General features: G+C 29.9%; 7 protein-coding genes across 7 annotated transcripts; 4 read left to right on the top strand and 3 right to left on the bottom strand.

Annotated features, from left to right (window-relative positions):
• Positions 1-338: 338 nt before the first annotated feature.
• On the bottom strand, positions 339-1,911 carry LOC134838503 (uncharacterized). The gene is made up of 2 exons (XM_063854047.1): positions 1,737-1,911; positions 339-1,672 (listed from the first exon to the last, which is right to left on the bottom strand). Exons 1-2 carry the CDS (start codon positions 1,860-1,862, stop codon positions 533-535), a joined length of 1,266 nt encoding a protein of 421 aa, XP_063710117.1. The 5' UTR covers positions 1,863-1,911; the 3' UTR covers positions 339-532.
• An 85-nt stretch (positions 1,912-1,996) lies between these two features.
• Positions 1,997-5,353, top strand: LOC134836915 (zinc finger protein 557-like). Its single transcript, XM_063852198.1, has 5 exons — positions 1,997-2,171; positions 2,231-3,013; positions 4,544-4,629; positions 4,691-4,832; positions 4,895-5,353. The coding sequence occupies exons 1-5, from the start codon at positions 2,034-2,036 to the stop codon at positions 5,288-5,290; spliced, it is 1,545 nt and encodes a 514-aa protein (XP_063708268.1). The 5' UTR covers positions 1,997-2,033; the 3' UTR covers positions 5,291-5,353.
• On the bottom strand, positions 5,329-13,870 carry LOC134836914 (bifunctional heparan sulfate N-deacetylase/N-sulfotransferase). Its single transcript, XM_063852197.1, has 6 exons — positions 13,684-13,870; positions 10,963-11,417; positions 8,878-10,181; positions 7,035-7,774; positions 6,624-6,976; positions 5,329-5,736 (listed from the first exon to the last, which is right to left on the bottom strand). Exons 2-6 carry the CDS (start codon positions 11,208-11,210, stop codon positions 5,634-5,636), a joined length of 2,748 nt encoding a protein of 915 aa, XP_063708267.1. The 5' UTR covers positions 11,211-11,417; positions 13,684-13,870; the 3' UTR covers positions 5,329-5,633.
• Positions 12,576-13,445, top strand: LOC134827198 (uncharacterized). Its single transcript, XM_063839770.1, has 2 exons — positions 12,576-13,108; positions 13,166-13,445. The coding sequence occupies exons 1-2, from the start codon at positions 12,603-12,605 to the stop codon at positions 13,407-13,409; spliced, it is 750 nt and encodes a 249-aa protein (XP_063695840.1). The 5' UTR covers positions 12,576-12,602; the 3' UTR covers positions 13,410-13,445.
• Positions 13,871-15,088: 1,218 nt separating the features above from the next.
• LOC134836525 (F-actin-capping protein subunit alpha) lies at positions 15,089-17,096 on the top strand. The gene is made up of 4 exons (XM_063851709.1): positions 15,089-15,214; positions 15,365-15,613; positions 15,688-16,031; positions 16,697-17,096. Exons 2-4 carry the CDS (start codon positions 15,376-15,378, stop codon positions 16,970-16,972), a joined length of 858 nt encoding a protein of 285 aa, XP_063707779.1. The 5' UTR covers positions 15,089-15,214; positions 15,365-15,375; the 3' UTR covers positions 16,973-17,096.
• A 1,266-nt stretch (positions 17,097-18,362) lies between these two features.
• LOC134836923 (protein Abitram) lies at positions 18,363-19,077 on the bottom strand. The gene has a single exon (XM_063852208.1). It carries the CDS (start codon positions 18,943-18,945, stop codon positions 18,433-18,435), a length of 513 nt encoding a protein of 170 aa, XP_063708278.1. The 5' UTR covers positions 18,946-19,077; the 3' UTR covers positions 18,363-18,432.
• Positions 19,078-20,673: 1,596 nt separating this feature from the next.
• Positions 20,674-22,215, top strand: LOC134837571 (uncharacterized). Its single transcript, XM_063852953.1, has 5 exons — positions 20,674-21,024; positions 21,513-21,699; positions 21,754-21,801; positions 21,860-21,987; positions 22,048-22,215. The coding sequence occupies exons 1-5, from the start codon at positions 20,800-20,802 to the stop codon at positions 22,213-22,215; spliced, it is 756 nt and encodes a 251-aa protein (XP_063709023.1). The 5' UTR covers positions 20,674-20,799.
• Positions 22,216-22,601: the final 386 nt, after the last annotated feature.

The following is a 22,601-nucleotide window of genomic DNA, read 5'->3' as shown; positions in this document are numbered from 1 at the left end:
CTTGATGTTTCATCCAACCAATTTTTTTTTTAAAGATTTTATTGATTTATTTTGTTAATATTAAGAGAAAAGATGGAATTTTACAAGAAAAAAAAAACAAAAAAAAATCTTACAAAACTAAAAAAGAGTTAAAAATATTTTTTGGGTAACTAGAAAATGAAATTTTAACAAAAATTTTTGCAGTTTTAGTGAAATTCAAAAAAAAAAAATTAAATATTTAAAGTTTATTTTTAATTATATTTTTTTACAATTTTTATTTATTTGATTTAATTTTTTTTAAAAATATTTTTTAATTAAAAATAATTACAATTTAATTTAAAAATAATTTTGAGTACGCAATTTTTTTATGAAATTAAAAAAAAATATTTTTAATTTTTTTTCTCGATTTTCTTTTAAAATTAATATTAAATTTACAAAAAAAAATTAAATTTAAAAAATTTTAATTAAAAAAAAATGTCGAATTGCACTAAAAAACTGCTAGCCCAGCAAAAAAAAATCTTTGATATGACAATTTCTCCAAAAAAAGTTTCATTCAAGATGCTAAAATAAAGCTTTTGTAACTCTTAGACCTACTAACGTCACCCGCTGGTAACGTGCCCGTTGTTGTCGCCGTCATAACTGAATCTGAGTCATATTCCTCCCTAATTACCCTACTTTCTTCCTCTGTCTCCGTGGTCCATCCCACACTCTTTTCCAACTGACTTCGTTTCCGTTTGCGATTCGCCTCGCTTTCTGGCGAAGATTTATTTTTTGCCTCCATTCCCGCGAGTTCCGCCGAGTTTTTTCGCGGTCTTCCCGGTTTCTTCTTCAGCAACGACTTGATGACCATCGAGGGTTTTGTACATTTTTTCAGCTTTTTATTGTTCGTGACGACGAGTGTGGCGGTCGGCGATGATGCGGTCTTTTTGGGGCGTCCTCGTCTTTTTTTCGCGCCGAGTATCCGGGGAGACTCTTGAATATTGCTCTCGTTGGATTTTTGCAAAATTTGCTTTTTCACGAGAATCGACGTGGCATCTGACGCTCGTGCAGGTCTACCTCGTGGTCGTTTCGCAAAAGGATTTTTGGTGTGATTGCCATTTAATTGTTCGAGTCGCTCCGTTGGATGATTGTTCATGATGCCATTCGTGTGTGGCTTTGATTTTTTCGGCGCATTATCATCGGTTGTTTTTCGCGGACGTCCCCGTTTGCCGCCTTTCATCATGACGCCGGGCAGTTTTGTCTTGTATTTCTTCTCTCTCTTCATTAAATTGGGATTTTTTTGGTCCGGATTCCATTCTTCGTTGTCGGAGCGGCGGCAGTAGTTCTCATCTTCGGAAGAATTGTCGGATTTGTACGAGTCGGAAATGTAAACGGGCGGCGATTTTGGCTCCTTTTTGAAAAATCTCGGTTGTGCTGCGGTTCCGTCTTTGCGTGGGCGACCCGGACTCTTCCACAGCACTTTTAGAGGCAGTTTGATGGGTTTTCGCTCCTCCGCAAACGGATCCGGACTCACGCGCGGAATTATCTCCAGCTGCTCCAAATAATCATTCTTATTGAGACCCCTATCGATGACCAATTTCTCCAGCGACACAAACGAACGCTGCACTTTTGCCTTGAACTGTTCGTATAACTGCAGCGCTGCGACACAATCCACGCAAAATACCGTTGGCACGTATTTGAACAACTGTGGCAGCTAAAAAAAAATTTTTTTTGGCGTAAATTTTGACGGAAAAAAATTTTACGTGCAAAAAACTTACCTCTGCATGCACTAAATCCTGCAAAATTCGCGTCAAATTTTCCGCGGAGAATTTTTCCGATGCCTCGCTGAGACAACACAAACATCGTGGCTCCAATTTTTCCAAAATATCCTCAGTGCTGACCATTTTCCACGAAAAATCGCATTAATTTCCACTTTTCGACACACAATTTTACCAATTTCAAACATCAACATTGGATTTTTGTCGCCGATGGACGAGAACTCAGTGTCGCCGATGCACGAAAAAAATAAACAAACATCTCTAAGCTGAAAGGAAGCTGGAAAAATATTTTTTTCAATGGATTTTGACGAGAAACCAGCACGTTCAGCATATAATTGTTGCATTATTTGTCTGAAAAATGAGAGTTTGACGCATAATGAAACGGAAATCAGTGAAAATGTCATCAGAATTTACCGAAAATTAGTCGATGATGAAGTAAGTTCCCCAAAATTTTCATAAATTTTTCATTTATTTTTAATTTTTTGGGCTTTTAGCTTCTTGAAACTACAAATTTTGAGCTTTGTGACGATTGTATAGAAACTTTGGACAACATCGGGACCTTCAGAAAGCAATGCCTGAACTCAATTGAGATTTTGAGACGGAATATCATTGGAGGCAGTACCCATTTCGTGTATGTTGACCATCTGCAATCCGATGAAACACAAATAAAAGTCGAAAATACCTTCGACGAAGAAGATGAAAATGACCAAAATGAGCCCCATTTGAAGACAGAACTCTTTGAAGAGGGCGAATCGAACATTTTAAAGACTGAATCAGACCCGCCGCCACCAAAAAAGCAGAAAAAATCAAAAAAATCCACGAAAAATCGTGAAGAAACCAAATGTGAAGCTGCTTTTTGTAGCATTTGTGGCGAATTTTTCACGCGATATTTAGTGAAACATATTCTAAGTGCTCATGTCATGCAAATTGAGGACCAAAAGTACAAATGTAACGTTTGTCAGGAGATTTTACGTGATTCCGGTCACATTATGGAGCATTTCAACAAGCATCGGGACTACGAACATCCCAAAGTTTGTAAAATTTGTGATGCTTCGTTCAAAAATCGGCAGGAATATCGAGTGCATTTGGCAGTTCACAAGGAAAGGAAGAAGAGATCGTACGTTTGTGACTGTTGTGATGCCTCGTATTCGTCAAATACGAATTTAAAGTATCATATCATGTCGAAACATCAAGGCGCGATGCAGTGTAGTTATTGTAACAAGGCGTTTTTCGATCAAAATGAGTATGAAACGCATGTACGGATGGAAAAGGAAAAGGTAAGATGATTTTTTTTAGAGATTTTACGCTGCAACAAATTATTTTGAGCTTCATGCTTCATTTGAAAAGCCTAAATGATTAAAAAAAATAATTTTTTCTTCAAAAGTTACCGTTTTTGGGGTTTTTATAGTACTTTGTTTTTTTTTTTAATTTTTATTCGAATAATTTTTAGAATAGACTTTAATTAAAATTAAAAAAAAATTTACTCAAAAAATTAAAAACTTTCAAAATTTTTTAAAACAAAAACTTTTTTTCATTATTACTACAAAAAATTTTTTTTTTATTTGAAAACCAATTTTAAGACAAAAATTTTTTAATAATAAAATTTTTAATTTTTGATGAAATTTTTAACTTTTTTTTTTGTTTTTTAAATTAAAAAATCAATTATTAAAATTTTAAAATAATTTTTGAAAAAAAAAAAAATAAAAAAAAAAAATTATAATAAAAAAAGGTTGAGAAATTTTTAAAAAAAATTAAAAAAAACATTTTTAAAAAAATTTTTTAACCCATTTTGCCACTTTGAGAAAACGTTGGAATTTTATGATGAAATTTGGTATAGTGAGAGCCTTTTGACTACAAAAATACTGCATCAAAAAAATAGAGAAAATGGTGTTGCGAAAACGCAACGTTCAAAAAAAAAATTTTTGAATTTGATCAAATTTTAAATCTAAATAAAATAAAAAATGTTTTGGAAAGAAAAAAGTATCTAATAAAAAATAAAAAATTAAAACTTTTGAAATTTAAAAATTTTATTTAAAAAAAATTAAAATAAAAATAGACTTTCGAGGTAAAAAATTTTCGTTTTTTTTTTGAAATTAATTTTTTTAAAAAATCAATTTTGAAGGAAAAAAGTTAAAATATTTTTTTGCACTTCTAAGTTTTTTTTTATTAGTTTATTTGCTCGAACTGTAATATTCCAAAAAAATTTTGTAGGTATTTAAAATTCGAAAATTTTTTTAAATAAAAAAAAAAATTAAAAAATAAGAAATTGCATTTGAAAAAACACGCTAAAAAATCCTTTTTCTTTCAAAATTGATAAAAAAAAAAGGTTTAAATTTCCGAGCCAAACTCAAAAAATTCGAAAACGCAACGCCGGCCACAAATGGGTTAAAAATTGAAAAAATATCAAATGATTTTTTTTTAAATTAAATTGTGATGTTTTTCATTTTTTTGTTTATTTGCATGAAAAAAAATTAATTGAATTATTTAAAATTATTTTTTTTTATTTTCAAAACGAAAATTTATTGGAAAAAAAATCCATGGTTCTAAAATAAAAAAATAAAATAAATAAATTAAAAAAAAAATAGACAAAAAGACAAAATTTCAAAAAATCTAAAAACCAATAATTTATTTTTTATTTTATATTTTTTTTTTCTTTATTCTAAATTTATTTTTTTAATCAGTGATTTTATTTTAATTTTTTATTTTATTTGGATTTTATTTCTTAAAGTTTTTGGAACAAGAAATTAAAAAAAAAAATTAGAATGACTTTGTTTGAAAAAAAAATATTTTTTTTTTTACATTTTTAGATCAATGGACGAAAATTCTACTGCGACCACTGCGGATATGAATGCAAATGGAAATCAGCTCTCTGGATACACATGAAAAAATTTCAGTAAGTTTAAATTTTTTTCCAATTTCAATCATAAAAATTAAATTTGAGATTATTTTTGTAGTGCTCCCAACGAATCCCCGATCATCTGCAACGAATGCGGAAAAACCTACAAAACTCGATCTCAATTCCGAATGCACCAGGTTTCATCACATCTCGAAAAAACGCATCAATGCAGCGATTGTGGCAAGAAATTCGCTTTTGCTGTAAGTTTTTTCTGCAATTTCACCAAAAAATCCAATTTTTCATCTCATTTTCATTTTTTTAGACGACACTTCGGAAGCACATCCAGTCGTACCACAGCGAAGAAGGCATGTTCGCCGATTGCAAAGTGTGCGGCAAAAAACTCAAAAGCAGCTCGATGCGAACGCACATGTCTGCTGTGCATCAACAACTCCGAAAATTCAAATGTGATCTCTGTGATATGACCTTCAAGACAGCCGGTACCTTGTTGAAACACAAATTTAGTCACACGAAGACGAGACCTTTCAACTGCAACCTTTGCAGCACCGGCTACTACCAGAACGAGTATTTGCGGAAACATTTTGAACGCGTTCACGGAATTGTCTACAGTGGCGCCGACATTCGAAAAATCTGCGGAAAAAAGAGTTGGGATTATTTGGCGGAAAAGGAAAAATCACATTTGCAACTTCAACAAACTTAAAAAAAATTGAAATTTGAATAAAAAAGAGATTTTTTCAATTAATTCAAGTATTTATTATTTTAACATTTTACTTTTTATCGTTATTATTGTATTTTTTAGAGATATTTAAAATTTTGAACATATATTTATTTTTTTTTAATAATAATAATTAATCGTGTTTAGTCGTACTGTACAGGTTCATTTTTTCCTTAAAATCTAGAATTAACTCAAAAATATTTTTAATTCCATCATGTTAAAGTTCAAATTAGAAGTCAAAGTTTACTCTCGTATATAAATATTGTTATCAGTAATATCAGAACTTTATAAATAAGAGCTAATTTTTTGCTGATAAGTTCAGTTATTGCTATGATGTTGTCGAAAGATCGTCTTTTAACCACTGTGGAATCGGTTTGGAGCCCAATTTTTTTAGGAGCTTCACGAGTGCGGTGTTGTGGGCCAAATAAAATCTGAAAATAAAAGATTGGTTAATTGGTTAATTTTAAATTTATTGGATTTCAGGGGTTCATATTTGTTCATTTTGGGGTCTTATTTGGTTCATTTTTTTTCATTCAGGGTCCAAAAGATTCATTTTGAGGTCATGCAAGGCCTGATTTAATTCATTTTTAGTCATTTCAGGGTTCAAAAGGTTCATTTTGAGTTCATTCAAGGTCTAATTTGATTCCTTTTTGTTCATTTAGGGTCCAAAAGGTTCATTTTGAGTTCATTCAAGGTCTAATTTGATTCATTTTTGTTCATTTAGGGTCCAAAAGGTTCATTTTGAGTTCATTCAAGGTCTAAGATTCATTTTTGTTCATTTAGGGTCCAAAAGGTTCATTTTGAGTTCATTCAAGGTCTAATTTGATTCATTTTTGTTCATTTAGGGTCCAAAAGGTTCATTTTGAGTTCATTCAAGGTCTAATTAGATTCATTTTTGTTCATTTAGGGTCCAAAAGGTTCATTTTGAGTTCATTCAAGGTCTAATTTGATTCATTTTTGTTCATTTAGGGTCCAAAAGGTTCATTTTGAGTTCATTCAAGGTCTAATTTGATTCATTTTTGTTCATTTAGGGTCCAAAAGGTTCATTTTGAGTTCATTCAAGGCCTAATTTGGTTCATTTTGAGTTCATTCAAGGTCTGATTTGGTTCATTTTTGTTCATTTAGGGTCAGAAAGGTTCATTTTGAGGACATTTAAGGTATAATTTGATTCATTTTTGTTCATTTAGGGTCCAAAAGGTTCATTTTGAGTTCATTCAAGGTCAAATTTCATCAATTTGAGTTCAACTCGGGTAAATTTTTAGTCAATTTAAAGACATTATGATAATTTTTTGTCGAAGTAAGACTAAACAAAACTCACCTTTGAAGATATTTCGCACTCCGTTCATCCATCGTGGAATATTGTCTACCTTTGGATTTCCCGAGACACTTATTTTTCGTGTCATTTATGATTTGGCAGAAAAATCCTTTGCGCGTATCGTACCTCAGACGTTCCGCATAATCGATAATGTTTGGTAATTTAAGGAATCTTTGCAGCTCGTTCATCACCTGCACCGGATGCCACTTTAACTGTTCGCCATCGATGATGTGCAGCTGCTGAGCCGAGTAAAAATTGAGCCATCTTTCCAAATGTTGAGCATACTTTCCAGGATTTAAACATCGATTTTTGAGGTCCTTCAACGGTTTTGGCGCATCGTCATTCGCCGAAATGACCTTGAAAAGCAAAAATTTTGTTAAAAATTTAAATTTAATTCCATTAAAAAAATTTTACCTCATAAAAACTGTGATTATTGGCGACGGCATCTCCATGCGCCCTTGTGTGTTGGTACCACGAATAAGCTCGTTTCGCGGGCGAAATCAGAATGACGACAATTTTCGCGTGTGGCAACAAGGCATGCGCTCGTCGTGGCACGAGATCGCCATCAAAGTACGTCGCGGATTTTTCGAACAAATGAATGCCGCCCGACGCGTTCGTTTGGGCGGGGAAAAAGTTCATGTACCAATCGAGGCCTTTGTAGTAATTATTGCCGTTGAAGAATTGAATTTCCTCGAAGGTGCTGGGACTCGGTAAGTTACTTCCGACATGCGGATGCATGCTGAGGAACGTATACAAGGCAGTGGTACCCGTTTTTTGTGGACCAACAATCAGGAAATTTGGCAAAGTGTCGCAACTTTTGTTGCGCGACCAGATTTTCAGATGACGCGGATCGTCACACGGATTTCCCCAAACGGGATCGATCTCGTCGGGATGCAGTTTGAAGTATTTTTCGCCCAGTTCGACGGGTTTGGCGGATGTCAGTTTGATGTTGGTCCAACACCGGAGGAATTTGATCACGGATTCGAAGGTATAGAGAGCCAAACGATCGCTGCCGTAGTTCGACATGTGTGTCATGAAGATGTTGATGGGGTTGTAGACCATCGTTTGGAATAATTCGCCACCTTGGATGGATTCGTCGAGTTTGTCGCGTCCTCCCGGGTAGCGATCGATGTACATTGTGTGAGTAAAGAGGCCTGAAATTGGAAAAATATTTAAATTAGAAAAGATTTTTAGGTAAATTAAATCGCTGCAAAATTATTTCAAACTTTTTGTATAAAAATTTAAAATTTTTTTTTTCTAAAAATGATTTTTTTTTTTGAAAATTAGCAAAAATATTTTTTAAAATTTATAAAAATATAATTTTTGAAATACTTTTTCATACAAAATTTTCAAAAAAAAAGTTCAAAATTTTTTTTTCTCAAAAATAACGAAAAATCGTTCTCGAACATTGCTTTTTAAAAATTTTTTAAAATCGAATGAACAATTAAAAAAAAAATCTAAAAATTTTTTAAACTCGAAAAAAAATCCAATAGGAAAAAATAAAAAAAAATATTCATCAAAAGTACTTTTTTTTTTAGAATTTTAAGAAGAATTTAAGATTTTTAGATTTTTAAAATTTTAAGATTTTTAGTTTTAGATTTTTTTTTTTGAAAATAAACGAAAAAAAATAGAAAAACAAGTTTCACAATATTTTTCAACTTTCAGAAATATTTCATCGATTAACTTAAAAAAAAATTCAATTGATAAAAATTTTTTGTCTCAAAATTTCATTTTTTAAAGCAACTTTTAAGAAATAAAAAAAAATTATTTCTTAAAAAGTTTAAATTTAAAAATTTGAATAAAAATTAATTTAAAAAATTAAAATTTTCGTGAAATTGTATTTTTTTTTATTTTTTCTTTAAATCAGTATTTTATATGAATTTTCATTTACAAAATTTATTTATTATTTTTTTGTAACAAATAACTTTATTTTATTTTATTTTTTTCTACCGATTTAAATAAAATAAGCCAAATTAAATATTTATTTAAAAAAATAAATTTATGATTTTTTTCGGAAAATATTGATGTTAAAAATTCAAAGTAGGTATGAATTTAATTTTTTTTTTATTTTTAAGAATATAAAAGTGGCAAAATCAATTCTAAAAAAATTTTCAATGAAAAAAAGTAAAAAAATAATTTTGATAACTTTTTTTCTTAAATTTTCTTATTGGATTTTCGATTTTTAAATTTTTTTTAATTTTTAAAATGACTTAAAATAAATTCAAAACACACAAAAAACAGAAAAAAATCTACTCACCACACGTTTGTCGCGGTAAAACTTTAATATTCCTATGTACAAATCCCCTGCGAAGTCTTGCAGGTCGCAAATGCGGATACTCCTCGGTACTCGTGACCTTCACATTCCACACCTTCTTCCATGCCATGTACAGCAAATCGTGCGCCGGATACACGCCCGAGTGATGTGGCGACACCGAGTACCCCGAATCCGCGGGAATCGCTTTCGTATTCGCAAAATCCTTATTTAGCATCATGTCGGCCACCAAAGCCGAGATATTGTCATACAAATGGGGTTGTTGATGGTTGAACATGTGCGAGAACCAATTAAATTCACCCACATTTTCCAGCAGCATGTCGTCTCCCAAATTTTCCTCGCGCGTCCCGTGATGATAATATTTTCCCGAAAAGCCGAGATTGAATTTGAAACCGGGCACGAGATGATTTATCTTGTTTTGCGTCGCAATAAGAGCTCGCACGTCATCTGGCTTCAACCGCGTTCCCTTTTCGCCCACAAAAATGTCATCGATGTCGACGAGAATCATCCGTTCCAAGCTAATGCTGAGTTGTCCGTGACTCAAGTAGCTCAGGGCATCGAGAAAGAGCAAGCGATGCAGCCAGAATCGTAATCCGGCACCAAAAAGCACTTTTTTGATGCTATCTACTTGTCCGTGATCTTGCAGCACCGTCACTTCCGGCTTCCGTTGTGATGTTGCGTCGTGCTCTACACGCTGCGTCCATTCAATTGGCTCGTACGTCGAATGATTGAACTCAAAAGTGGTCCATTCCGCACCCGGCAGGACCCCATAATACGTGTCACCTGCTTTTGTGAGTCGCAACACGTTCGAATTCGGATTCAAATACGCATCTTGCAATTTCAGGTTCGTATTTAAGTACAAGGGGTAATTTTTCATCCGTGATTGTCGCAACGGCTCTTCTGTGGGTCCCTTGAATCCGACAATGCCCACGGAATATTCGCGACAATATTTATCGAGCAACTCCCGATTCCATTTGTCCATTTCCAGGTACTTGTCAATGTTCTCAAACACCACGACAGCGTACTTGCCTTTGTCCTGACTCGTCAAAATGGGCAGACTTTTTCCCGCGACTTCTAATTTGTATTTTATTCGATTGTAAACGAGCAGTTCGGCGATGTCGCGACCAATGCGCGAGTAGAGAGTCTCGACAAAGATCAAAACTTTGCGCTCGAGTCGCAGACGGGCGTCGGAACGATGATCGATGGTTTTGAAGTCGTCAAAGTCACCTAACTCGTCGAGCATTCGACAATGGATCACTGGCGTTGGTTTCGTGTCGTGACGAATAAAACTGAAAATAATTAAGAAAAATTTTGTTAGAAAAATGTAATTGAAAATTTAATAGGTTAGCGCAAAATTCTTTTAAAAAAAAATTTGTCAATTTAGAATTTTATTAAAAATTTTTTTTTTTAGTTTAAATTTTCTTCTTCTCTGCTCTTTATTAGACAAATTTTAAAAAAATAAATTAAATTTTAATTTTTTAAAAATAAATTTGATATAAAAATCAAAATTTCAAAAAAGCAAAAAAACAATTATTTTTTTTCATTGAAATAAAAATTATAAAATTCTTTGATTAATCTAAATTAATCATAAAATTTTAAATAAAATAAGAATTAAATTTTATTAAATTAAATTACATTAATTAAAAATGAGAAAAAAAGAAAAATTAAAAAAGATAAAAAAATGTTTAAAATATTGAAAATTTTCTTTAAGATCAAATAAAAATTCTCAAAAATTTTCTGTATTATTTTGAACTGATTTTTCTTCTTTTTTTTATAATAATTTTTTTCGATTTTTTTATTTCTTAAAAAAAATAAATGATTTATATGATGATTTTAAATTAAAAAACTAAACTAAAAGTTCGTAAAAATTAAAAAACAATTCTAAAAAATAAAAATTTTATTTAAAATTAAAATATTTAATTTAATTTTTTGCAAACTTTCACGAAACAAAAAAAAAATTTTTTTTTTAAATTTTAGTGAATTTTTTTTTTTTTTTGCAAAACTATTTTTATTTAGAGCAATTTTTACTCGAAATTTGATAAAAAAATAAAATTTGAATTTAAAACTTACTTTGAAATCGGTGAATCGTCCATCAAATGTGTGTAATAGAGAATACTGAGAATCGTGAGGACGATTAACATCGAAACACATCGTCGTACATTTAGATTTGGTAAAAAGTAAACGCAACAGGAGAAACAACTATTACTACTATTTTTTGATGATGAGGTTAGCGGCGGCGGCAGCAGCGACGACGACGACGACGATTGCTTCTCGACGCGCTCCTCTCCGCTGCCATGTAACAACGGAACAGCCTCCATCTCTTACAATTTAACTCTTACGACTACTTTGTTTGTTTATAGCACGAAAATAAAAACTAAAACTACGTTCGATGGCAAATAAATTATCAAACAATGGCATATGTATGGTATATAGAAGTGTTGCTGTGTCAATTATTGGCATTCATTTTCCATAAACGAGCAGCTTCGAGGACATTTTACTTTCTCGATCGTCGTATCATGCGACATCTGCAAGAATAAAAATAGAACGAAAAATTATGAAAAATTAGTAAAATGAAAATTATTGGTTTGTAATTTATCATAGGATGACCATGATTTTTTTTTTATTTAATTTGATTTTTAAAAGTAAAAATTCATTTCGAGATCTAAAAATTTCATTTCGAGATCTAAAAATTTCATTTCGAAATCTAAAAAGTTCATTTCGAGATCTAAAAATTTCATTTCGAGATCTAAAAATTTCATTTCGTGATCTGAAAATTCATTTTAAATTGTTAAAAGTTCATTTTGAGACCTAAAAATTTCATTTCGAGATCTAAAACAAGTTCTAAAAATTTCATTTTGAGATCTAAAAATTTCATTTCGAGAACCTAAAGTTCATGTCGAGATCTACAAATTTCATTTCGAGATCTAAAAATTTCATTTCGAGATCTAAAAATTTCATTTCGAGATCTAAAAATTTCATTTTGAGATCTAATAATTTCATTTTGAAACTTAAAAGGTTCATTTCGAGATCTAAAAAGTTCATTTCGAGATAAAGTTTCATTTCGAGATTAAAGAATTTCATTTCGAGATCTAAAAATTTCATTTCGAGATCTAAAAATTTCATTTCGAAATCTAAAAAGTTCATTTCGAGATCTAAAAATTTCATTTTGAGATCTAAAAATTTCATTTCGAGATCTAAAAAGTTCATTTCGAGATCTAAAAAGTTCATTTTGAGATCTAAAAATTTCATTTCGAGATCTAAAAAGTTCATTTCGAGATCTAAAAATTTCATTTCGAGATCTAAAAATTTCATTTCGAGATCTAAAAATTTCATTTCGAGATCTAAAAATTTCATTTCGAGATCTAAAAAGTTCATTTCGAGATCTAAAATAATTTTTTTCTAAAGTCTAAATTTTTCAAAATGTTATTTTTAAAATTTTTGGAGATTTCTATCAAAATTCCAGTGAATCATTATTTCGAGAAACCTGCAACCTAGCTGCTGTTTTTAATTATTTCAAGTTGTCAATATGCCGTGAATAATGAAGCTATAGGTGAGTATCAATAACTATGTTTTTTATTTAAACTTTTACACTTGTTCAAACAAAATATTTTTTCTTCTTTTTACTCGTTTCATTGTTCAACGACACTCTCTTTTGTCTTCATTTCAGTTCTAGACACGTTCTAACGTTCTTCAATGAAGTTTTTTACGCGATGGACGACACTCCGCCATCTGCCCCACAAAACCTCACGTATGTCGCGGAGCCCGTAGCGCTTGACCTGCACGTTGATTCGCAACAAAATAATCAAAATCAACAAAAAACTATCCTGGAAATTGGCACTTCGCAACATTACCAGCCACAAAACGACGAACAGTACCCAAAAATTTACAAACCTGATGCCCGTCATCATTTTTCCTATCTTCCGCCGTATCCGTATATCGAATATGAGGTTGCTTACCCCTCGCCGAATGTCATTCCGTACCCGAGATCGCCTTATTATCCGGTTCAAGAGTATCGAAATGGCGAAATATCGCGCGAAAATACGACTTCTTCAGCTAAAAGCTCTCCGAAAATGTCTGATCAGGAGTACCGGAAGAGCGCCTGTGACCGCGAACGGAATAGAATGCGAGACATGAACAAGGCTTTCGATTTACTTCGCACAAAATTGCCCATTTCGAAGCCGTCGGGCAAGAAATATTCCAAAATCGAGTGTTTACGGTGAGTTTTTTGTCAATTTTTTCTCGTGAAATATTTTTTAAATGAATTTTTTGGTAGAATTGCGATTTGTTACATTCACCACTTGAAACGGACACTAAAAATTGACGATTACGAGTACGAGGATTATCCCCAGAGACCTCCGACACCTGTCCCGCCGCTCCCGCTCTCCATTATCCGATCCATTCACAACATAAATCAGCCCGCGAAATTGCCGACGGGAACGTTGGCTGAATTTAATTTGTATCCCGGAACGCCGACCGTCACCCATCATCATCACTACGACGAGCAACGAAATATTTGAAAAAAGAAATGGTAAATAAATCAACGTTCAACCCACGCAACCAAACACTTGATTTTTTCTGATTGGATTTTTTTCGAGGATGAAGAACGGGGAACGGAAGTGAGGAGAAAATTCAATTTCACCTTAAAATGACTCCGGGGATGCGATTTTTGGTCAATAAGATACGTGGAATGGTTTTTGTGGGGCGACAGGAAGGTCCTTTTAAGGAAAAAACTTCCTTTTGGATTCACTTAGCAACTACTTATTTTTGTTGTTCGACGATTGTTTGTTGTACCTGTTGTGTGTTTGTAACTGTCCCATCGCCAGAATTTCCGTACTCGAACAACTTCCCAACTTTCTCATTTATTTCGTGTTCCTTTTGTCTTATTGCACTCGAGTTTACTTGTTTTTTTCGCTGTGATTTTGATTAATTTTCCGAGATTTTTCAATTTTCCATCTTCGAGTTTTAGTTTATTGGTATCTCAATTTGCGAACTACTAATTCAAACAAAGGGCGTCGTTCATTTGGGGCGTTGGAGTTTTTGACCCTTATCCTCCCCCATAATCATGATTCTTCGAAATTTCGCGGGTTTGGTTAATTTTGTTACGAAGTTTCGTTTTCAAAAGTAAATTGGTCAAAGTTAAAAACTTTTTCCTCAAAAAAAAATTTTTTTAAAGATTTTTAAATTTTTTTTAGAAAAAAAAGTAAGAATTTCCCAAATTTTCTCGTTAAATAAAAATTGTTCTTATGATTTTTTGAAATTTGTGAAAATTTTTCGGAATAGTCCTTCAGAAACAAATTTTTTTAGCTACTTCTGAATATCTGAAGGAATACTTTGTCTACATTCAGGGGTTGTGTATACCGTGCGAGAAATTACTTTTCAATATTTTTCATTTTCTTTAATGCCCCATTTCAATTCAAAAATACTACAAATTTTTCACACAATTTTGTAGAACCTTTCAAGATACACACATAGTTCAAAATTTCAAACATTTTTAATAGACGACTTCAAATTTAAATGTGAACTCGTAAAAAAATTTAAAAAAAAATCTTTTCAATTGAATAAAAATTGATCAAAATTCTTAAAAATGTTCAAATTTAAATGTAAACGAAATATTTAAAATCTTGGTTAAATAAATTCAAAATTAAATTGGGAAAAGTTTTGGAAAATTTAAACTTTACCGCATTTCAATTAATTCTGTTCAAATAATTTTCTGATTTTCTAAGAATTTAAGATTTTCTATTTTCCATGATTTTGATGTTTTTTAAATTTTTTGAATAAATTGGAAATTTTCGATTTTAAAAATTTTGAAACAAATTAATGATTTTGAACAAAATTTAATATTTTAAACAAAATTTTATTTTGAGATTTTAAAATTTTTCAAATATATTCTACGAATTTTTTGATTTTACCCGAAGGAAAATTTCCTATCGGTAAAATTAAGTGACAAATATTTTAAAACAAACTTAAAACTGAAAATCTCGAATAACTTGTTCTCCCTCGTTAATTTGCTGACCCCCATTCCCCCTCCGAATCTTTTGACTCCATTAATGGATGACGCCCAATTCGCCCTCACTTAATGAGACGAATGAATTTGATAACTCAATTCACCATTCTGTTAATTCAACTAATTTTCCCAATACACAAACAAATTTTAAATTTCATATTGGGTCATTTTTTATCACTTTCATTCGTCTCGCGTAACTAATTCATTAAAAAAAGTGTATCAAGGCAATCGTAAACATTTAAACTCAAAATAAGGCCAAATCCTCGCTAAAATCAACTCAAAAGTGACCAATCGACACGACAAATTACCCCCGAAGAGGTGAGCATCGCCGCAAGACACTTGTTGGTCTACTTTTCGGCGATCGAAACGCATTAAATGAATGGGAGTGCCGATGTGTCATCTGCCTTTATTATTACTTTTTCTTTTCGACACATCTATTAATAAAATAATTTTTTGTCGAATTTCCAGTGTGTGCAGTGATGGAACCCGAAATCAGTGATCAAGAGAAAGTGCGAATCGTGTCGGATTTTATTCTTCACGCACCGCCTGGCGAATTCAACGAAGTGTTTAACGATGTGCGAGAGCTCCTCAAGAACGATACACTGCTGAAGGAAGGTGCGAGCAATGCCTTTGCGCAATACAACAAGGATCAACTGACGCCAGTCCGCATCGAGCAAAGTCAATATCCCGGTCTAATCACCGAATACAATGACTTGGGTAATGATTTCTTATCGCTTTTTCGCTTATCAAAAACTAAAAAAAAATATTTTTTTTTTCGATGCAATTTGTAGGAGGAGGTCGTTTTTATGATCCCCGTACAAAACAATCATTCAAATATGAGCATTTACGGAAGGAAGCGAGCGAATATCAGCCGTACGAAGTCGATGCTTTGGCTGAGCCGTGGCGCGCCGCATTGGATCTCGAAGCTCTTGCCTACACAGCGAATCACTATCGTCACGGCGTTTGTTCCGTCTTTGGGAAATCGAGTGGCGGACAGATTAGTCTCGCAATTTGCATCGAAGATCATCAATTCCAACCGAAAAACTACTGGAACGGTCGATGGAGGTCGCAGTGGAATGTGCATTTTACGCCGGGAACGGCAACGGGTGAGCTGAAGGGGGTGCTAAAAGTTCAGGTGAGTGAAATATTCAGCGTGAAATATTTTTTTTTTGTGTGTGAAAAGTGGAAAAAAATAAGAAAAATTGAAATTTTTGACAAATTTGAAAATTTTTGATTTAATTATCTAGAAAATAACAAGAAAAAAAATTTCAAGAAAAAATATTTCGGTAAAAAATCAAAATAAAAAAATTATAATAAAATAATTTAATAAAATAATTAATAAAAAAAATAATTTTAAAAAATAAGGTTTAAGCAAATGACTAAATTTAAAAAAAAATCTAATATTTTTTTTGATTTTTATATCAAAATTACTTTTTCTTTTCTTATAATAAAACAAAATAATTAATTTTTTTTTTCATATCCTAATATTTTAAAATTTCATAAAAAAAAATTTTTAAATAAAATTATTTTTTTTTAATTTTTCAAAAATTATAAAATGATACCAATTTTTTTATTTTGTTCTATTGAATTTTAATTTTTAAATAATGTATTTAAATATAAAAATTAAATTTCGCAAAAAAAAAATTTTGGAAATATTATGTAAATTTGCATTTTTCACATAATATGCATTTAAATAGAAAAATTTCTTTGACTAAAATGTCAATTTTCACATTTTCATTTCACTTTCACGCCTACAAAAATTATAGTTTTCGCTAAAAATAGATTTTTTGTCTCCCGTAGGTCCATTACTACGAAGATGGAAACGTCCAACTTGTCTCCTCGAAGGAGTGCAAGGAATCATTTGCTGTGTCAAACGAACAACAAACTGCCAAGGAAATTATGAAATTAATTAAGGATGAGGAAAACGATTACCAGCAAGCTATTTCGGACAATTATCAAACGATGTCCGACACCACCTTCAAAGCGTTACGACGACAATTGCCCGTAACCCGAATGAAAATTGACTGGAGCAAGATAGTATCGTACAGTATTGGCAAAGAGCTGAAGACACAATAATAACTAGCATTTAAAACGAAGTTCTTCTTCTAATTATTATTATATATTTTTTTTTCTATAAACCTTATTTTTTTTTTCAAAAAAGTAATTAATATTAATAATAATAATAATTTTCATAAATATATATATTGAAATCTATTAATTAATAATAATGGCTAACGATCCAACGTGATCCGATGATTTATTGAAAAATTATTAAAAAAAAATTAAAATAAAGGAAAATAATCAATTTTCACCTCGATTTTTATTTAAAAATTTATCGCTTAAAAATTTTGGTAAGGAGCGTGAAAAATACTTTACTTTAAAATTAATTTAAATTTTTTAAAAATTAATAAAAATTAATTATTGAATAAAATTAAGTTTAATTAATTAATTATTAATAATAATTAATTATTTTATTTTTTTCTAACATTCTTGAACGTAAAATCAGTTACTTTAATTGAAAAAAAATTTTTAAATTGTGTTTTTCAAACGATGTCCGACACCACCTTCAAAGCGTTACGACGACAATTGCCCGTAACCCGAATGAAAATTGACTGGAGCGAGTATTTAAATTTAAGTTAATTTGAATGAAAAATATTTTAGAAATTCGACTAGCGTGGCTTAAAAAAATTATTGAAAATTTTTAAATATTTTTATAATTTTTTTGGAAAAATTAAATTCGTTAAAAAAGCGTTAAAATTCGTTAAAATTAAAAATTAAATTAAATTTTTCGTCGAATCGGAGTCTTTTTGATAAAATTGAAAATTGAGAAAAAATTGAGTCTTTTTCATTAAAATTTAAAAAAACGGAAATTTTCCTTTTTTTTCCAAATTTTTTAAAAGTTTACTGAGGCCATTAAATTTAATTATTTCACTTTATGTCGCCCCCCCTCCGATTTTGCCGAAAAAATTCAGGGGGAAAAATAAAAATAATAACAAAAAAGGAAAATTTTTGACATTTTTTTGGTACTTTTTGATTAAAAAACGATAATAATGTCCAGTAAAAATTAAAATTATATTAAATATGAACTTTACTTGCTTTAAAAACGCATTATCTATCGAAAATTTGATGAATAAATTTTTGAGTCACGTGACCAAATTTTTTATTTTTTCTTAAATTTTTATTTTGTGAAATTTTATTAAAATTTTTACTTAAAAACTTAAAATAATAAAAGTAAAAATTATTTTTAATGTGTTCAATTAACGATTAACGTTCAAAAATCAAAAAAATTTAGTAAAAAAAATTGAGTCTTTTTCATTAATTTTGTCCCCCCCCCCCCGGAAATTTTCATTTTTTTGCGACATAAATTTTTTAAAAGTTTACTGAACATAGAAAAATTTAATACTTTTAAAATATTCGGGTTACGAAAATTTCTGAAAAATTTCCCAAAAAAAAAAATTAAAAATGATAAAATTCAAAACATTTTCTTCAATTTATTGCTCTATTAACTTTTATTACTAAATATTTTTTAAAAATTTTTAAACATTTTCTATTCTAACAATTGGACCTCCAATCTGCTCCCATTTAACTTTCTCCTTTTTCAGGACATCCTGCTTCGGTAAAATTATCGCAACATAACCATCGCCTTCCTTTCTCACCAAATCTGGATTTTCCGCCAAACTTTTGTTCACTTCTACTAATTTTCCCGCCAATGGCGACACAATTTTATATTCTTTCCCGTCTTTGGACCGAATTACGGCAAGTTGTGTCCTTTCTTGCAACACCAATCCCCCGCGTTTACTTTTCCCTTTCACCTCATTATTGCTCCGATCGACCTGCCCCACGTCGTAACTAATTTCGGCGATGCCACTTTGGAACACGGGATGCTCGGGACACAATTGCACAAGGACGATGCCATTTGAATGGGCAAGAACGAGGTGATTTTCCTCCGTTTGGTACGAATATCGGAACTTTTCGTAGAAACGATCGACGACAGAAGGGAAATTTTGGATGTCATCAGCGGTGAAACTTTCGTGGTAATCGTCCTTCATTGTTTTTTTATTCTGAATTTGAATTTTGTCTTTGACGTTCAAGACGTTTTTTGGATTTTTCGAAATTTTCAGCTTGACGTTGCTTTCGTTCTTTTCGCAAACACTTGACTACTTCGTCATCGAATGAGTTGCAAGCACCTGGAATTAAAAATCGTGTGAAAAGGTGAGAAAAATAAAAAATTAGAGCTTACCTAAGAACCTTCTGAAGCGATATTCTTGATGACAGTCTTTCAGAGCTTTAATTAACAAATTACACTCGGGTGTGTGGAGGTGCGGCGATAAATCGGTGTGCATTTGATGCGATTTATTGACTAAAATTGAATTTTTAATGAAGGATTTTTTTTAGTAAGAAGTGTTTTTGCGAGCGATGCGGTAATTGTTTTGAACATTTGACGCATGTTGGCGACAAAATTTGAGTGAATTGAGTAGAAAATTCAAATATTTTTTACGGTAAAAATGAAACAGTTGGAAATATTTTAAAATTACATTTTTTCTAACAAAAAATCAGAAAATGGCGGTTGAATGAAAATTTCGGACAAACTATTTGACCAGTTTTAAGCCTTAAAATTAAAAATTAATTTTTTTTACTATTTTTTTGACGTTTTTGAAGGTTAATCGTTGATTGAACACATTAAAATAATTTTTACTTTTATTATTTTAAGTTTTTATTTAAAATTTCACAAAATGAAAATTTAAGAAAAAATAAAAATATTGGTCAATTAACGTTTTCAAAAATTTAGGGTTTTGTCATTAAATTTTCGTTTCTAGGTATAATGAACTTCTTTTTAAAGCAAGTAAAGTCATCATATTTTGAAAAATATTTTTTTCCGAATTTTTCAAAAACTGGACATTTTATTATCGTTTTTTAATACAAAAATTCTTAAAAAAAAAATTTTTGTTTAAAAAAAAATGAATTTTCTTGAAAAATTTTGATAAAATTACTCTTTTTTTAATTATTTTTATTTTTCCTTTTGAATTTTTTCGGCAAAATCGGAAAGGGGGGTTGAAACATCAAAAAAAAAATTCATTAAATTTAATCAAAAATTAATTGATTTTCGAAAAAAAAAATTAGAGAAGAAAATTCTTGTAAAAATATCATTTTCAATACAAAAGTTTAAAAAAATAATAAAAAATGAAAAATTTTTTAAAAATTGTTTAAAAAATTATGAAAATAGACCAAAAACGGTCATTTTTTAAGAAATTTTTACCTTTTTTTATTTTGCCACATTCGTCTTTTGAAATGGGGCATTTGACAAAAAGTTCAAAAAAAATTTGGAGCGGCCAAATTTATTAAAAAATTTGAAATTTTGATAAAATAAAAGTTCCAAAACACCATCTAACGGATATTTTTTCACCGTTATCATCAAAAACCTCAAACATAAAAAATATTCATTGTTCAATAAAAATTGTAATAAATTTTCTTTTTATTTTCCTCGTCATTTTTTCGATTGCCTAAACAGAACATGACATTACACAAACATTAACAATAATAGGTAACAATAACTACCATGCATGCACAAAAGGAAAATAATCGCCAAAATTTATTATATCGCAAATAATATTTGATCGCTAGTATGTTCAGTTCGCTCAGCTGTCTATTCACAACAACAGCAACTATATTGTGGTTGCTACATATTGATTTCAGATACAAAATTTATTATTATAAGTATAAAACTCGAAGTGAAACATGTTCAACGTTTCAGTATCGCGCCAATCGTTCAACAAAATAGTCGAGTAGAATTTCTTTACTGCACCGGTGAATTTTTATTTTTTTTTTGTTAACAAAGTAGCAACAAAAATTTATTTTGGTATTTATGTCAAAATGTGAAAATTTATAAAATGTGAAATTCTAAAATGGCTGAAAAAGAAGAAGTAATTGACAATGAGTTCGATCCGATTATTTGGGATGTTCGTGGCGATATTCGGCTGCAGGACCTGCCAGTCACGAGAATTCAGGATTCACTGGAATTGCTGAAGAAATTTTCGATTACTACAAATCCGTTGTGGATTAATTTGGGCATCGACAAGGATGAAGAGGTTATTGAGGAATATTGTGCGCGGTTGTTACATATTTTGAAGGTAAGGAAATTTTCCTAAAAAAAATTTTTAAAAAAATAAAAATATTAATTTAAAAAATAATTTTAAAAGTTATTAATATTCGAAATAAATTATTTTAATTAAATATTAATTTTTTAATTAAATTAATAAATTAAATAATATTTTAATTAAATTAAATAAATTTGAATAATTAAAAAAATAAATTTAAAAAATTATGAAAAAATAATAATTATTAATTAAAAAAATAAATTTTATATTAAATTTTAATTTAATTAATTAATTAAATAATTTTTTTAAAATTAATTTATTAAAATTTGAATTATTAAAAATTTTAATTATATTTTTTAATTAAAATTAAATTTGTTTATTTAATAATTTATTTTAAATTAAAATTAATTAATTAAATTTTTTTAATTTTAAAATAATTAAAATTTATATTAAATATAAATTAATTTTTTTTTAAATTAATTAAAATGTAAATAATAAATAATTATTAAATTAAATTTTAGGACTGTTGCTCAATCGCAGCAATTTCCATTGAAACGGGAAAATTACTTGGCCTCGCACTGTGCAAAATAATGAGCATCGACGAATACGACTGGACCTTGTGGAAAATTATGCCGACAATTTCCACAAAATTATCAAAAATTTTTACGTTACAATATGACATCATTAAAACGTCGGAACTGACAAAAGGTATGTCCTTACTGCCATTTTCTGCAAATAACGTTCTGCGATCCAAAAACTTAGGTACCTGTTTTCACTGCTTCGATTTGTGCGTTTCTGATGAAATTGAAGGTTTGTTAAAATGTTTCCCTTATTTCTTGAAATTTTTTAAATTTTTCATCATTTTCAGAGAAAAACTTCGAAGAAGTCCTCATGAAACAGGCTTACGAGGCATCAAAAAGTCTCAAAACCGATGTTTTTAGTTATACGTGCTTTCGAAAGGAAGAAGCTGAGAAAGCTAAAGCGGCGCACATGCATGTAAAAAATCATTTTCTTTAATTTTTATCTTAAAAATATTTTTTTATTTTTTCAAAATAGTTATCAAAGGAAATTCATTATGCATTTTATACGGATAACGTAGGAGAACGAATATTCAAAAATATAGAAAATGAGCAGACGGCGTATTTATTCATACGAAAGACCCCGAAATTGCAGGATTTTACCAAATTGTATGATTTTAACAAGAAATTAAAGAAAAATAAGTGAAAAATTGTGTTTTAATAATAATATCTAACAAATGGATTTAAAATTTCTAAAGTTCCAATTTTTCAAAATTAGCAAAAAAAAGTGGTTAAAATAATTAATGAAAAAAATTAACAAAAATATTTAAGAAAATTTAATTATAAAATATATAATGTTGTGAAAATTTAAAAGTTCTGAAAAATAATTTTTATATTTCTCAAAAAACAAATAAAAAAAAGAGTACCGAGTAATATGAAATAAAAAAATTGGAGGAATTAAGAATTGCTAAAAAAAATTTGGCTAAAATTATAAAATTACGAGTAAGTTTTGATTCTTTCTTTAAAAAAATCTCAATTTATTTTAATTTTTTTTTATTTAAATTATTTAAAATAATTTTTAAAAAATAAAAA

The sequence above is a fragment of the Culicoides brevitarsis genome, chromosome 1 (assembly GCF_036172545.1).
Source record: "Culicoides brevitarsis isolate CSIRO-B50_1 chromosome 1, AGI_CSIRO_Cbre_v1, whole genome shotgun sequence".
Classification (NCBI taxonomy): Eukaryota; Metazoa; Arthropoda; class Insecta; order Diptera; family Ceratopogonidae; genus Culicoides; species Culicoides brevitarsis.
Note: the sequence above shows the minus strand (reverse complement) of the source record. Positions and strands in the feature narration are given on the sequence as shown.